This window comes from Epinephelus moara, chromosome 1 (genome assembly GCF_006386435.1).
Source record: "Epinephelus moara isolate mb chromosome 1, YSFRI_EMoa_1.0, whole genome shotgun sequence".
NCBI classification, from domain to species: domain Eukaryota; kingdom Metazoa; phylum Chordata; class Actinopteri; order Perciformes; family Serranidae; genus Epinephelus; species Epinephelus moara.
The window spans coordinates 25,350,289-25,367,916 of record NC_065506.1 but is presented as its reverse complement, the minus strand read 5'-3'; the positions used below and the strand labels follow the sequence as shown (position 1 = coordinate 25,367,916).

Genomic DNA, 17,628 nt, shown 5'->3' with positions numbered 1-17,628 from the left:
TGGTCAGCCATCATTTATAATCTGGTGCAACAATCTTGAACTAGTTCTCTGTGATAGTCTTCTTTCTGGCAGCGAGGAGAATCTTGATCAAATACTGATGCCCAGAGGCAATAATTGACATGCCTCATTTGACCTGCTTCAAATGATACTCCTGTGGCACCCTGCAGGCAACTTCAAAACTTGTGTGGTTCCATGTGGTCTGCATGCAAGTGATAGTGTGCCTTAATGTATGTGTTTCCTAACAGTCTGGCTTATATAAACTATCGCACTTTCTTACTCAGACAGATAAAGGAACGGGGGCAATTTGGGATATAGACAGTTGTCATAAATAAAACAAAACAGACAGTATAATATATAACACACACTGTCAGGGATAAATCATGGACAATTAGTGGTCACCGCTGGTTAAGAAAAGGGATAGCTGACAGGACAAAGGATGATTTGTAAGGCTTAGTGCTACATTTAGGGAGGCAAAACCTCCACCTTGATGGAAGCATCTGACACTCAACATAGAGGGGATGTTGAGAGTCTGAGACAATCGACCGAGCTTTAGAGGTGACCCTGTCTTCAAACAGATACTGTAAGTTATTAAAAGTAATCAAATCTTAATCAAATACTTCCATAAATAAACCCAAATCATGACTTAAAATCATTTCATTCACACATAACCTCTGAAATATCATTGACGCTATCAAGCCAATAAGCCGGCAAACAAATAAACAACATCTTATAAATAATCAACTCGGAGATCTGCCACACATTAACACATTACGTGAATGAAATCTAATGGAACACAGTGCTGTCTCACAAATTAAACCACATGAATGAGTGAATCTATGAGGATCGTTCCTGCTGCTTGTGTAACACCGCGGCTGCGCGCTACATAAGTACTTAACTTGCAGTAGGTCGTAGATCATTGTTTGTGCTATTGTCAAACAAACACATACATACCAATTATGTCTCTGTGGTTTTTTGAGCATTGATGCAACAACCTTTTCTCCAACCTGTTTCTCTGTGCAGGAGACAAACAAAGGAAGTGCATAAATTACAAAATTCTAAAATCACAGCAAAAGAATGAAAAAGAAAATAACAGTTTTTTAATTAAAGGCTTAACATGCACATATTTTTATATTCAGCACATCCCATCCTGAATATAAAATAAAGAAGCTCCTAGTAACTCCAGAAGTTGCCTGAGAATCTTCACGTTTCATGGAGTTTTCTTCAGCATCAAAGTGATCCAGCCTCGTCTCATCTCAGTGTCAGACTGCGAGCCCCTGTTTTATAAAGAATATATGATCAAGTTGCGTTTTACTTTGACTCCAGCTGACACAGGGTCTGGCGGTACTGTGATACAGCATCGAAAAAATGGAGATTTGACAAAATGTCATTGGACATCATGTCAACACACAGACACACACTGACCAGTGAAGCAGTAACTGGAAAAATAAAAACACACTCACATTTCCGTTTAGCCAGTGGCACTGTGCTCTCTTATGTCTGTGGAGATGTATGAAAGTGAGAGGGGGAGCACACACACACACACACACACACACACACATGTCCAATTTAGAGATGTCTCACTTTCTACTTCTGACACTCTGTTTTTCATTTCCTCCTCCGTCCTTAATGCTCTCACCTGCTCTTGGTCTCCTCTTGCCCGTCTTCGGTCACACCTCTCCCCATTTCCTCCCTGTTCGACACCCTTGCCTCATTTTCCTTCTCTCACCTCTCTCTCAGGAACACAAGGAGAGCAGCTGAGGTGTGGATGGATGAGTATAAAAACTTCTACTACGCTGCTGTCCCCTCAGCGAGAAACGTCCCCTACGGAAAGTAAGTACCATGAAGTATGAGCCCTGCAGGAGTCAGACAGAATAATGTAGCTGGATCATAAAATTACAAAGCCAGCCACGTGTATGGGCATATTAATTGGATTGTCAATTAGCAGCATGTCAGCTGTAAAATAAGTCAGTTAACCCTTTTATTGAAGTGAAATGAGGCAGTTAATTTGGCTTAAAAGAGGGCAGAAAGTCAAAAGACTGACTGCTGTATTATTTGACAGGCTGAAGGGATTAGTGTTAAATTATGACAGCAGATGCCAAAGCAAGAGAACACGATGGACACAGAAGGCATTGGTAAAGAGGAGCGATGGATAGGCCATACAGAAGCCTTACTAGTATAGCATGCATCAAAAGTATGCGTGCGCATGTTGGCAACGAAAGTGGTATTTTGCCTCAGCAATCCAGACGAGTTAGCGAGCTTTAAACATTTAATTAAGACTGTTACCAGCACCACAATGTCTGGGAGTTGCGTGTTCTGTTGTCAGAATCGATATTCCAACAGCGGACTGAAGCTCTACAGAATCTCAACAGGATCACGACTGTTTCAGAGCAACAGGTGTTTCGCTTTAAAGAGGGATCATGTTAACTGGTGACTCAGCTGAGTGTGTTGTGGTTGTTCACAGTGACAGCAAAACATGTATTTGTCCTCGTAAAAGCCTTCAATTTGATTTTTTTTAATTCATTTTATTCAACCTTTATTTAACTAAAAAAACCTCTTCAGATTAAGAATCTTTTTCCAGAGTGTCCTGGCGAAGACAGGCAGCAACATAAGTTACAGACACACAACATAGAACAGAAACCAAAGAGTGCAACTTTTAGTCCTTCTGCAGAAGATTCCACATATAAGGAGCTGCATACATAAATGCTTGCTTGCCAAACTCTGTACGTACCCTTGGTGCAGACAGTAAACACATGTCCTGAGAACGGAGAGCATAGCCATTTTCAATTTTTCGCTTAATGTACACACGTAGTTATGTTGGAAGTAGGCCAAGAATAGCTTTGTACACAAGAGAATACCAATGAAAAAGTCTACGAAATTTTAAAGGCATGAGGTAGTGGCCTATAGTTGGTAATAAATCTCGATGCAACATGGTACACAGAGTCTAGAGCATGCAAACACTGGGAGGGTGCACTCATATATAATACATCCCTACAATCAAGCACAGTCAAGAAGAATGTGGCAGAGACCAGTCTCTTTTTGGCCAAGAAATACACACTCATCTGTGTTTATAATCTACAACAACCATTAAACATTCGGCTCAAATGTACCAGTTAACATGGACACTTGTTAAACCGAATCTCTGGCGGCGTGTTTGGCTGCAAGCTGTGTTGACTGCCACTGGACTGAGGATACGATCAAAAGTTCTCATGGTAAATTACAGAAGCAGAATTCATGTTTGCATGACAACTATATTACAGAGCTTTGAACTATCTGAGCTAGCAAGCCAACAGCACCCTGCTATTTAGATACAATTCCTTGATAGGACATAGTCTTCTGGTTTGTTTAACACAAACCTCATAGTGGTCTAGTGCAGTGGTTCCCAACTAGTGGGTCGTGGTCCAAAATTTTGAATGGACCACAAGTGACTTGCAAATGTGTCGGGTTTGTAAAAAAACACACTTTATTTTTAAAGTACAGTGAATTTCTGTCCGTTTCCTGCTGTAGAGTTAGTCACTGATGAACAGCTACTTGACAGAGACAGCAAACTAGCTCGACGACATGGCCAAACGCAAGTATACTCTGAATATGTTAAACTGTGTGGACCTTGAACTAATGACCAAGGAGAAATCTGAAATCTGGACACTGTTGCTGGACCAGCTGGGAACCACTGATCTAGCGGGGCTTGTCTTTGGATAAGGAGGATTTCTGATTTCAAGACACAAAACTCTGAGTCAGTCGTTATATTTGACGTAATTGTAATCAGCTAGAACAGAGGTCAGCAACCTTTACTACTAAAAGAGCCATTTTTAATTTTTAAAAAATCTGTCTGGAGCCACCAAACAAATTTAAATCTTACAATGATGGTAACACAGCTTATTAAATCTACATTAGCATTCATTTATATGTTTTACCACAAAGTGGCAGCTTTGCAATGAGCTATTCATAATTATTTGGAACTTTAATTTTGCAGCATTTGGGATGAAAGCAAACAATTCTGTCCATGCACGATTAGATTCTCTATTATCTGTCACTTTTCCTTTTATCTATTTCAAATCTACAGCGATCTGGAAGTCAGTCACCATTTATCAAAGTCAGTTTGTTAAGGTAGCATTTGCGATCTTTGGTGGTTAATGCCCTGTATAGCTTGACAAGCTGCTATACTCGGCCACACTTCTGTTTACATCCAGCCCGTGCATCATCATTGTTTAAACTGTAAAAGGTTCTGTTCTTGGATCCTTGTATTTTGTGTGTGTGTTTTCTGTTACCTGCTTTATGACTATTCACACTTCCAGTAGGCTCCACAACAGTAAAGGCTCTCACATCCTTACATAGAAGCTGGGCAAAGATAAAAATGCTCATTATGTGACCTTGTGGGAACAGTTCATAGCATCTCCCTCCAGTGCCAGCCTAAACAGTTATTTTCCCCAGACCGTGCAGCCTTAAACCTGCCCTCGGCCTCTACTATCTGCCCTCCCAGAATGCCTATAATTTAATCAGTGTTGGGAAACGTTTACGGAACCACAAGTGATCCACCCTTTAATTCTCTCACTGTCTCTGTCGCTCTGTCTCAGCATCCAGAGTCGTTTGGAGATGAAGAAGAGATTAGGATGTAAGCCATTCAAATGGTACCTGGAGAATGTCTACCCTGAACTGCGGTAAGAAAATTAAAGCGTTTTATGTGATATGATAGGGTACATGGTATGATACAGTATGTTATTAGACTTAAATGACATATAGGAAAACCTCCCAGCTGAGTTTCAGTTTCAGTGTTACAAGGACTGGGTTTGTAAGAGAGCTCAGCTCGTGTCAGTATGACTGTGATCTCCTGTGTGCTGGGATCTAATGTTTTATACTTTAATAAGACTTGCTTAATGACTGTGGTGACACTAATGACTAACCTGTACTGGCAATTATGACTCAGGCACATTATTAAATATTAGAGGGTTTGCAATTTGTCACCTACATGAGTGAGATTAATAATGCAGAAATGTAACTAAGGCTGTACCGAATTTTTTTTTACATTTAGAGCTTCCGTTGAGGTTTTCGAGGGAAGTCTGTCGTCATATTTTATGACGTAGTCACCCTAAAAATAATACAAAAACCTTGAACAGCATCCTCAATTTGACCACAGTGATTCATCGGATTCAATGAGTCATACTGCTTTTATTAAATCAACTTTTTTTCATCAACATAAATGCATGTAGGCAGCAGGTTAATCCAATAAAGACATAAAATATAGATGAAATAATGATCACACCCTTAGGCTCATAGCATCATTATGCTGCGACAGAAATGGCAATAAAATAAATCAGAACATCTCAAATTAATTAATTTTCAACATCTTTCTACAGTTGTTTCCTACAGTTGGTATGAAAGTGATGATGGAGCACCAAGTGAATGCAGATGCATAATGACCCCTTTTTTTTTTGTGTAACGACTGAAGTAATTTACTGTAATAGTGTTAGAGCCAAATTAAATTTTTGTTATTGTGGTTATATAAATGTAATTTATGGTGCTATTAGATTTTGCTGCTGGACCGCCCTGTTAATACAGATGCGTGCTTCCCTTTGTGCACAGCAAATGGGAGAGCAAATAGTTTTTTGACTATGACCACAAAGAATCTCACGCAGCCACCACTGGAAACTAATTTTACAAATAGTATCATACTAATGATATTTATAGAGCCTTCGAATGTTGATCTAGAATTCAAATGTCAACATTGTGAAAAAAGCTTTGAAGCTATTTGGTACAGCCCCTAAATGTAACGGATATCTAAATTTGAATAATTTCAGATCTCATAAGGTGATATTTTCCTAATTATCAGAAGAAACTGGTGCAAAAACTTTGTTCTTTTATTTAGCTCACCCTTTTCTTTCATGTTTAATGTTACCTTTTACTAATTACTATTGAATAATGAAGCCTTAAAGGTCCAGTGTGTAAGATTTCGGGGGATTTAGTGGCATCTAGTGGTGAGGATTGCAGATTACAACTGAAACTTCTCCCGGTTAGAATTTCTTCAGTGTTCATTGTTTGGGATGTTTTAACTGTGACCTGAATTACCTGCAGAGGTCTCTTTCTCTCCAAAACAAACATACTATGTGATTTAAAGCAGTAAAAACACTGAATAAAGCTACAAATCAGTGTTACTCCTACACTGTACAGCACATCACAGATGGATCGCTCGTCCTGCACCTTCTAATGTGTGCTCACCTGTTTTCTGATCCAGACGTTCAGGAGGTTTTTACCAGGAGTTGAGCTATCCACAGAGGTCTCTTCCTCTGCGAAACAAACAGAGCTGGGGATTTAAACTAGTAAAAACACACTATAGTTTCACATTAAAAAATCTGTGTTTTCTGAAACTTCCCATCGTGGAGGGGCTTGTAACTACAGTGGCCAATGCGAAAACACGAATGGCCCTAAAGCCGATATTTGGTGTCCGATCTGGGCTACTGTAGAAACATGGCAGTGCAACATGGCGATCTCTGTAGACAAAGATCCGCTCCCTATGTAGATAGAAATGTCTCATTCTAAGGTAACAAAAACACAACAATTCTAATTTTCACTATTTTCACTATATACATTAAGAAAACAAACTTATTATATTCCAATTTTGTAAATATATTCCTCTAAATCCTACACACAGGACCTTTAATATCTTTGATGCGGTCATAATAACGTCAATACATTTAACAGAAGTGTGTTCGGTGTGTTCAGAGTCCCAGACCACCAGGACATAGCATTTGGAGCGCTGCAGCAGGGAGGAAACTGTCTGGACACCCTGGGTCATTTTGCTGATGGGGTGGTGGGCGTCTATGAATGCCACAACGCCGGGGGAAACCAGGTAGCGTTACAGCGACGACACATACAGGTCAGCTTGTTAAATCCTTTGCTCTAAAGACACCTTGGTGGCAAGCGGTGGCACTCGTGGTGATGAGAGCACAGGGGGTATGTTGCAGGATTCAGCTGGTAAAGGTCAAATGTTGCACAATGTTAGGTTTTTGGTTTTTTTAGCGAGTCTGCAGTTACTAAAAAGAGAAAACATACTTTCAAACAAAGGTCAGACGAGACTTAAAGCCATCCTTGTATCATCCTTAACCTGTAGTAAGTAAAAAGTGAATATGTAGTGAACGTTTTTACAGTCAGTGCACAGAGTCTATATGCAAATCTTGCTGCGAAATTATTTGTAAACTGAAGCCTCAGCTTCTATACAGAATATATTTACATGGAAAAATTCAACGATATTCTTGGACAAAGTGCAAATATCTTGGAGCACATTGAATGTGAAGGATGTAAGAAAGTAGAAATAAGTATGAAAAACATATATGTATGTGCATATGTAAGAATAAATTAGGATACTGAAAAGAAAATTTCAGTTAAATAATTGTACTGCATTGCATTGAGTATTGCGTGTGTGTGTGTGTGCATAAGCTTATACCAGTGTGTTTAGGTCTGCACTTTCCTAAATAGTTCCCTCCTAAAATAGAACAACAGGTGTAGTGGTTTTACTGGGGAAACTGGTGTCACATAGAGTTAATAACCACTGACTGTACATCATTTTGCAGAATTGCAAAACTTGCCACTTGAGTAGATTTTTTCATGTTTAAAACCAAATTTAACGCTCTCAAATCAAGCTTGAAATTAACTGACGCTCTTATTTAATTATGTAAATGTAAACGACATAACGGCTCTTTAGGCAGCGTGCTTTGAGGGGGCACGTCTTGATGCACATTAATATTTCCTCTCGTGGGTGTTAGTAATACTGTAGAGTGTGATACAACACAGATACTGAAATGAGGTCACTCAACCCCGCCACGATTATCTGTTGCAGTTTGTTAAATTAGTGTGGAACAAACTTAAATAGAGCAACAGTATTCCTTTTTATGTGTTGATGTAAAGAGGGGGAAAAAATGGTCTTCTTTTTAATCTAAGACGTACTGGATCAACACATCTGATGAAGACGTCCTCTGTTTGATTTAAGCCCAATTTAACGCCAGCGTTACTCTCAGTCTCGTAGACAAGTGAAAAAGTTCAACTTGAAAGCTGAAAAGAGTTTATGTATTTTCTTTGTAGTAAAAAATAGAATGACAAATACAAACAGAAGCTGTGATGCAGTTTTTTCTCTTTGAACAAATATTCAGCTCTCACTCTTTATGTTATAAAATAAGACCTCAGATCAGGACATGATATTAGACACTGCTCCATATAAAGAAAAGACTTGGATCACTGTTTGCTCAGAACATCCCTTACCCTAACAGTATGTGTGCATGCAGAGGTGCGTTGATGCTAATGTTTTTACATGTTATCTGTTCTTGTAAAGGAGTGGGCATTGACGAAGGATAAGTCAGTCAAACACATGGACTTGTGTCTGACTGTGGTGGACAGAACGGCCGGCTCCCTCATCAAACTACAAGGCTGTCGAGAGAACGACAGCAGACAGGTAAAGATGTCCACTTGGGTTGGACTGTTTGCCAGACCTGTACTCTCACAATCAGAGCAAATATATATGGAAGCCTGTTTCCACCAATTTGATTTAAATTTTGGGAAAAGAAGGAAAGATTGTGTAAACCATTGTAATGAGAAACGTTCTTGAAATAATTAGTTAGTAATAATGAGAAACGATAATAAGTCAGAAAGTTTCTCATTATTTTGAGATACTAAGTCATTATTTCAAGACACTAAGTCATTATTTTAAGATACTTATTCTTTATTTGAAGACACTAATTCATTATTTTGAGATACTAAGTCATTATTTTAAGAAAGTTTCTCATTATTTTGAGATACTAAGTCATTATTATAAGGTTTCTCATTATTTCAAGACACTAGTTTGACAATATCTTGATTTAAGAGGTCATTTTTTGAGAAAGTTTCTCATTTTTAAATATTAAGTCATTACTGTATAAGACACTAAGTCATTATTCTAAGTAGGTTTCTCATTTTGAAATACTAAATCATTATTTAAGACACAGAGTCATTATTTTGAGATACAAAGGTCACTTTTTTGAGATGGTTTTTTATAAAGTTTCTCATTATTTTAAGACAGTAAGTCATTACTTTGAGACACCGTCATTACTTTAAGATGAGTATCTTGAGTATCATTATTTTGAGATGCTTAGTCATTATTTTGAGAAAGTTTCACAATATTTTGAGATATGAGGTCATTTTTTGAGAGGGTTTTGAGAAAGCTCCTCAATTTGAGATATTAAGTCATTATTTTAAGAACGTTTGTTATTATTCTGAGATACTAAGTAAGGTTTTCGAGACGGGCATTTTTTGAGAAAAAAACCCTCATTAATTCAAGAAAGTTTCTCATTATGTCATAACAGTAACTTTTTTTTTCATCACACTGCAGGACATGGGCTTCCATAGATACCTGTGCACATTTGTAACATTTCTATACTTCTTGTGTTTTATGTCATGGCTTTGTTGTGTCTCACCAGAAATGGGAGCAGATTGAGTCCAACTCGAAGCTTCGTCACGTGGGCAGTAACCTTTGTCTGGACAGCCGCAGTGCCAGAATGGGCGGACTCACTGTAGAGGTCTGCAGCCCGAGCCTCAACCAACAGTGGAAGTTCACCCTCAATCTACAATCATAGGGGGCGCTACCGACCCTGGGAAGAGCTGGATATTGGATAGACACACCAACAGACTCTGAGACCTGGATGAAGAGATGGAAACAGACTCAAGGAGTAAGACGAACTTGATGGGTAAATGGATCCCTCTCACTCCTCCTCCTCCTCCTCCTCCTCCTCAGAGGTGCAGCCAGTCACGTCTATACACCTCTCCCCCGCCCTCACCCCTCCCATAAAAACAAAGAGCCACACCCACCAGGGGAGGGGGTTGTAGACCATAAATGAGTAAACAGGAAACTGACTGTATTTGGTGGATGGATGGTGACAGTGATGATCATGATGAGGATAAAAGCGATGAAGAGGCTTTCCATCCAAACTACATACCTCAGTGTTTTTTCATTGATGGTTCCAGAGGCAAATTTTGTTCTTTTACTTTCTTTAATGCTGGTGAGGTAGAACTCTTTTTACTTTGTAATTTTATTATTTTCTTATTAATATTTTTTATTTCTTGCTGTTAACTCTCCATGGAGGTTTCGCAGGAGCTTTTCTTTTTTCGTTCTTGAAAGAATGGGATGTTGGTGTTTCTCCTCTCCGGTGCTCTCTCTGTCTTTGTTTCACCACCCTGAGCTGGAGCCTGTAGCGGCAGACGGAGGCTTCAGGTAGTGGTTTGGGTGTAGAGTGATGTGAAGGGAGGAAATGGACTCGATTCCTTGAGCTTTTCCTCTCGTTTACTCTCATTGGTTCACAGGATCAACAGAGAAAAGAGAGGCAAAGTGGAGAGAAGAACGCTGTGTGCTCTGCTCTGATTGCTACACAGTCTTTCCTACAGATTATGTCTCGGGGAGGGGGTTCGGGGAGGAGCCTCTCTGCGTTGGATGGGGCCTGACGCCGGTTTGCTTTGGCCGGAAGTGCAGTTCCTGAAACCAGGAAGTGTCTTGAAGCCACCCCTCAGGATTTACTGTTTGTCGTCAAGCCGTAGCACTGGCTGCCACAGCATCTTCACTTCTACACCATCATGTCTCTAAAGAAACAATACACAGAAAAAAAAAATCTCTTAACAGTTTTATTTGTTTACTTTTGTCAAAAAAAAAAGGAACCAAATTTCGAATGGATGTTTTTATGTTTCAGGAATACCAGAGGAGCGATTAAAAGAGTTTTTCTTTACATACTCTCGCTGCTCTCTAACTGCTCCCTGTGGAGCGGCTCAGTTTATACATCTTCTTCTCCTGCACAGATAATTTTCTTTGCCTGTTTCTAATATTGCCATTGTAGGAAGGTTATTGTCTACTAATAACACCCTAACTGGATTTAACGTTGCAGCTTTTTCTCTAGAGATAATAGGTGTCGGCTGAGAAAGGATAACAGTGACATTTATAATATCACTATGACAAGAAGCCTGAACATGATTGAGATGTTTGTTTCTGTGCTTTCAACACACACCTGCCTGCTCCTGCACAGCAGTAGAGGGAAACACCAGACACCACGTTTTTAGACTTGACATCACAGGTCCCTCGTTTTTGTTGACAGAGTAAAACCTTGCTTATTCCAGTCTGACAACAGATGTCATGCAGAAAGAAAATGTTCTCCTGTATAAAACGTGCATGCACATGTGTTCTGAAGAGCTCCTTCCAGCTGCATGTTTCACCAACCAGCTCCCACACTTACACTCGGTCAATAGTGGTTTCCATCAACATGGTGTTTTTTTTCTCCTTCATTGTGCCTGTTAGATGTGCCATCTGTTCGGAATTTTGAAACTGCAATAAACAAGGTTTTACTGTTTGTCCTCACTCTGTTTCTGCTGGAGGTGAGCAGATTTTTCTGATTGCACAAGCAGGACCGCTCAGTTTTTGCTGATACAAAGTACTAATAAGAACACTTTTTATTTATTTTGGCAAGCTACTTTATTCTATAGAACAAGATTTCAGTGTCACCTAACAGCATTTTTTTTGTTACCTGATAGTGTTACTGATGCCATTGACAGTACATGTATCTGTTTGCTAGTCCATTACCTGATGCCTGCTGTGCATCTCTGCAACACGAGTCTTTCCTGGGTGCAGCGTGGGTTCATCTTAACTGCTATGATCCTCTGTGCTGTTAGTCACTGATGAGTAATGATGGTACAGTTTGGGGAAATTGGTTTTGATTAAATTTGGAGCGTCTCATCCCCTGGCAGCTTCAAGGCAACAGCATTAAACATCTTTGAACAGATATACTGTAAAACAGAAATGGCCTATAAAAATCACATCTCGTCTCCTAGTTTATTTTAGAGTGAAGTCACAGCCTGAAGTGTGTCAAATCTTTCTTTATATTGCTCTTTCTCGCTCACATTCATATCATTACTTGTCAATGTTGATTTTTGCGTTTTGTTTTTCTTGTACTGTGTTACCAAATCTGACAAAGACAGCTGGTCACGATTGCTGTGTTGTCTGATGCTTTTCCATCCTCTGTCCCACCACTTTGTTTTCTGCCATTTTGTTCCTTGTACCTGACGTTTGCCTTCGTCTTATACATCCACGCGACTGTAAGCAGAGTGAGAGGAGCTGAGAAGGTCAGCTGAAACTGCAGCTGGCTGAAAAGCCTATCCTTTGACTTGATAGGTCGCTGCATTGTGCTGCCATGGACAGGACCTGCGGGTATGAGGCCAGACCCCAAGGGTGAGCCTAGATGTGAGGAAAGTTATCTGTTGCCATGGTGACTAGACTCAAGGGCCCAAATCTGATTCAAAGGAACACTTCACCCACAAGCGACCATATATATCAGTTAGTCATGCCGTGTTACCTTGAATTCGTAAAGAAAACTTTTTTCTCGCATGCCTCCACGGAAAGCGGCAAGAGTTGTTGATTGATTGGGGACCACGTTTAACAACAGAAAAACTATACCAAAACATTTGTTTACAAACTCAAACAAATCATGCAGTAAAATCCAAGTCTCATTTATCTAGCCCTATGCTCAGTACTTCCCAAACACATCCATTTTTGCCACAACCTTAATATTTAAAGTGTAAAGTGAAACATATGTATGCTCTCTTCAAAGCCAGACACCAATACTGTTTTTTACAATAGTTTTTTTAGGGAAACTGCATGTGTTTGGGAAGTACTTAGCACATGACTGGATAAATGAGACTTACACTGCTTAAGTTGTGTGTGAGAGTTTGTATTCTGTCAAACCTAGTCCGGAAACACGTACCAAATCAATATGTTCACCATTTTCTGCAGAGACATGAGGAAAAACAAACATTTCTTCATGCATTCAAGGTAACGCAGCATGACTAACTGATTTTCAAATGGTCATTTTGTGGGTGAAATATTCCTTTGAGGTTTCTGTTGGATTTCAATGTTAAGCAGCAGGTTGATGTACGGTTAAGTACTGGAAATGTGATTTGATTTTTGACCATTCTCAGCTGTGTCTTAATTTCTTAAGAATGTTGCAGATCAATAATTGTAAAACTGAATACCTGATTGGAATTTAAGTTGTTAATTTTCCTGTAATTGTGCACCCAAACAGTATCTGCAGTCACATCAGAGGCTTTGGTGGAATACAGCACGTGACACATCTCTCCTCACGTTGAGTTGTAGATCAAACTTTGAGCCTGACGGGTTTAAAGTTGATGAGAAGTCACAAGTCTTCAGATAAACTGGGTGCAGGTACTATCATTTTAGATAATTATTTTTAATTGTTACTTAACATCTTCTTCATAAGTTTGATAAGAGTGTGTGAGGTCTTGATCTGGTGATGGAGTGGATCCACAAATGTTGTAGCCTTTTTTTTTTTCTGTCATCAGAGCGTGTGGCAATCCTCACATATAAACGTGTCTCAATGCTTACATGTTGTTTGTCAAATTAAGAGGTCGTCATTTTCAAAGCATTTGGCCCTTGTCCATGTGTGAGTGAGGATGACATGATGATGTTTTCAGTGGTGTATAGCGCCCTCTATTGTCACACTTCTTGTGAGCAACAAGTACAGAACCAGAACAGGAAAGAGGGACTCTAGGTCGTAACCTTCTGATGCACGGTCGGACATTTTCTTTTACCTTTGGTTCTTTCTGTTGTTAATAAACTGCTGATTTGACCAGGCAGTACAAAGTGAAAAGACATGAGCACCACGCTGCACACACCTGACCATGGCAATGCTGTCTGCTACAGATATGTTCTTCAAAGCCTTTTCTTTTAAAACCAGTCTTATTCTTGTGAAGATGAGAAGATTGCTATTTTATTTTTTATTATTTTTATGTTATACACAGAGGAAAATGACTGTAATAATTAAGTAGTCCAGCGCCTCATTTTGATTGGATGATTAAATGTTTACATCTTTAGCACAATGTGCCAAAGTTTTCCTTCCTGTTTTCTCTGTGTGAGGAAGAATGAGAAGGGGTAAAAGTCTTTGGAAATGCAGAATGAGTCGCAACAGAGAAATCATTGCACATTTGCATATAGTATATGTTGTGTATCTGATTCTTCTTCCCAGTCTTAGTTAAACCTGCAGGGCACGCTGGGGGGAGGACGCCTCTTAGCTGCTGATCTGGTGTCAGTCTTGTGACAAACATGGGTTACAAAGTTGATAGTTTCCTTATTTGATGTCTTAAAATTGTCTGCAAAACATCTCCTCAAAGAGATGAATATTGTCAATCTTGCCGGCATCTTTATTAGCATTAAAAGGGGGGCATATTACTGAACACCAGTCACCGCACAAGACCGTCTTCCCCACTGAGCCAGTAGGACTTTATTCATACTCACTGTGTTTTGAAGGGAAACAATCAACAGCTTTATCTGATGGCGTTTAACAAGAGGGGAGGTGCAAAAGGTCAAGCTTTGTGTTCTCTCAGCTTTTCCCTCAAACAGGGAGCAGAGTTATGCCGTGATTTGTCCTAACAAGAGGGATGTCTTCCCCCTTCAGCCCACCTCAAATCCCCTCTTAGGATTAACCGAAGAAGAGCCCTCTCTTATATGTGAAAAGCCCTGCTGAGACATCCAGCTCAGGACTGCTTAAGCTCCTCCATCTTTCGCAACGAGTGACAGTCACAGTGTGTGTGTGTGTGTGTGTGTGTGTGAGTCAGAGCGTCAGAGGGGTTTAACGCGCACATAAGACAAATTTCTCATCAGCCAGAAATGAGAGATAAAAGGTGAACTGGTAATCAATGAACTATTTGGGATGATGACGTGCTTTCTAATAGGAGTGTGGCTTTATTGAATGAAAGTGGTGGGTGACATGGCACGAAGGGGTCACACATGTAAAAGTGTATATTTTTGTATATACCTACATCAGTGTGTGTACAGTATGTACATATATACACAGTGTACTCAGCCGCGGTTCCTAGTTTTGTTGTCAGACTGTACAGCGCTTCTAACTGTCCCCTGTTTTATAGATACTGCAGAAATTCAACTTTGAATGAGGAGAAATGATTAACTTAAATAAATGCATTTATATATATAAACTAAACGGTGTCGAATATTTTGGTCCGCTTCAGGGGTCGATGGTAAGAGCTCACAACAGATACAGTTAGCACCAACACAAACAGTCAGAGTATACTGACCTTTCTATTGCAGTCTCCACATTTATGCAGCTGTGGGACTGGACCTATCTGCAGGAACCTTCACTGTTCGAGGATGGACATTGTTTTTATATGTGTTCTGACACTTAAATATTTAAAGAAGGAGCTTTTTCCATCCATCCATTTGGGTCTTATATTGAGTGAAACCATCCATCTGCTATGCAAAAAGGCAGCATTTTGGGCAGAATAATTACAATAAAAGTCCTCGTAGACCTTTCTGAGATTCAGAATACTTTGTTGATCCCTGAGGGGAAGTTGGGAGACATTACAGTTGGTCTTATACTAGAGAAATTATAAGAAAATAGAAGTAGACATAAGAAGTGTGCAAGAAAAAAACTGAAAAGGGCAGTGTACTACAATATATAAATATGTATATAAGGAAGGAGGATATATTGTGTAAGAAATAGAAATATATAAAATATGTACCAATATGTGCATCCTACTATGAGTGTACTCAATGTAAATGCAAAAGTAGAATAGGTAAGAACTGCAAAAAGAATGTATTGTACAGTTGAGTTATTATTGCACAATAATGTAGAGGCCTTCAAGTCAGTCTTGCATTTGTACAGTTTTTAAATTGAGACAGTCAAATACTGCACATTTAATGGATTAATTACATGTTGTAGTCCCAATAATCACACAATATGTGGCACAAATGTCCTGTAAAACTAATCTACACTAAAAAGTGAATCGTGGGGTTAGTGGATACGCTTAAAACGAAGAACTTTTTCAGCATAAAATAATGTTTGTTTCATTAACTAGTTTAAGTCAACTGACAATTTGTTTTAATAAGCTGATCAAAATCGAAAACACATTTGACACTTTTGAGTAGTATGGAATCGAAATAAGTTAGTTAGAATATCTTTCTTTTTTATGTATAAAAACCAATGTATAGACTCCAGGATTGAGTACCTGCATTCGATCCTTTTTGTGTCCAGATCTAAAAAATGAATATATCAGCCAGTCACAGCAGGTGTTCTTTGAACTGAAATAAATGAGTTAGAATATCTTAAATAAGATAATTGACCACCAAATATCACCAAACTTTTGGATAAATATTGAATTGATTCCATTTGATAAAGATTTTTGGGGTCAAAGCAAATCATGTTGGTTGAACTAAGCTAATTGGATTTGTCTGATTGTAAAAAACTCACGGGATTTACTTATTTATTTGGATTGGAACTACTTAAAATGACGCATGCAATTTTTTACCTTAATTTTTTTAAGTTTAACCAGTGGATTCCTTTTTAAAGTCTACATGTCTGCTAAGCCTCAAATTTCAGAACAATGCAGATGGGTAATAATCCCTCCGGCAGAGGCAGGTTACTGGGCCAAAAGCAATAAGGTTGATGTGATGACACATTTATAATGCAATGTACGTGATATGGACACACACTTGAGGCATTTGGGACAAGAAGACGTCCTAAATTATATTTTATAAGAACTGGAGAACACAGTTGTGGTTCTGAACGGAGTCATTTTGTTCATCTGAGATTCCTCAACATGAAAAAGAAAAGTGTGTGAACACCACTACATGTGATTGTAGAAAGGTTTTCCAAAAAACTTTGAAATGCGGCTGCAGAGATTTGCACGCATTCAGTCGCAGGTGCACTGAGGTTGGACACTGATGTTGGATGATACTGTGAGGAGGAGTAAGGCAAGCATCATGTAAAGTATAGGACATGTTCAATGTTAAGCAGACTGTCAGTGCAGGCAGTGATAACATGACATCATGTAACATTAGAGAAAACAGAATAGGTCAAACCAGAGGGGACATGATCTCACAAACAAAGACAAAAAGCTGAACAAATGAGAGCAGACAAGCAAGTATATAATTAATGACTGAAATTAAGAATGATTATCAGAGCAGACAGCTACAGCGCATCTGTTCACCACAGAGTCCATCAGTCAGTGATGAAAGTAGTATTCAGATCTATTGCTTAGGTAAATGCAGTAATCCAAAAGTGCTGGAATACTATGATACAACAAAATTTAAGGAAAGTACCAAAAATAAAAGTACTCATTATGTAAAATGGCCCATCTTAGAATCATGATAACTGTTTTCTACTACCTGATGCATAATGTACATCTGGTGTTGCAGCAGGTAAATGTGGGTTGATTTTAACTAGTGCATAAACTGCTGGGTTGCTTAATCCATCATAACATATAATAATTTATCTGTTGATTATATTTTCTGAATTTAAATTTGCAGAGTAACTACAGCTGTTAATAAATGTAGTGGAGTGAAAAGTAAATTATTTGCATCTAAAATGTAGACGAGTAGCGTAACATAGAAATACTGCGGTAATGTACAAGGACTGCAAAATTGCACATGGTACTTTCCATCACTGCCTTCAGTTCATGTTGTTCATTACTGAAATTTACACATACTGTATACTGCACACCAAAGTTATTGTAGTTATGTATTTTTCATTTGTTTTTTATTTTTATTTCATTTTAAATATTTGTTTTCAATTTAGTTTAGTTTCAGTTAGTTCCCAGAGTGGGTTT

At 38.8% G+C, this 17,628-nt stretch overlaps 1 protein-coding gene across 1 annotated transcript in view; it reads left to right on the top strand.

Moving 5' to 3' along the window:
- The window catches only part of galnt2 (UDP-N-acetyl-alpha-D-galactosamine:polypeptide N-acetylgalactosaminyltransferase 2), an 89,487-nt gene extending 75,606 nt beyond the window's left edge, over nucleotides 1–13,881 (top strand). The window contains exons 12-16 of the mRNA XM_050053438.1: nucleotides 1,738–1,830; nucleotides 4,572–4,655; nucleotides 6,715–6,841; nucleotides 8,318–8,437; nucleotides 9,438–13,881. Of these exons, the coding sequence (XP_049909395.1) occupies nucleotides 1,738–1,830; nucleotides 4,572–4,655; nucleotides 6,715–6,841; nucleotides 8,318–8,437; nucleotides 9,438–9,593 (580 nt within the window). The 3' untranslated portion in view covers nucleotides 9,594–13,881. The remainder of the gene's footprint in view (nucleotides 1–1,737; nucleotides 1,831–4,571; nucleotides 4,656–6,714; nucleotides 6,842–8,317; nucleotides 8,438–9,437) is intronic.
- The last annotated feature ends 3,747 nt before the right edge of the window (nucleotides 13,882–17,628 follow it).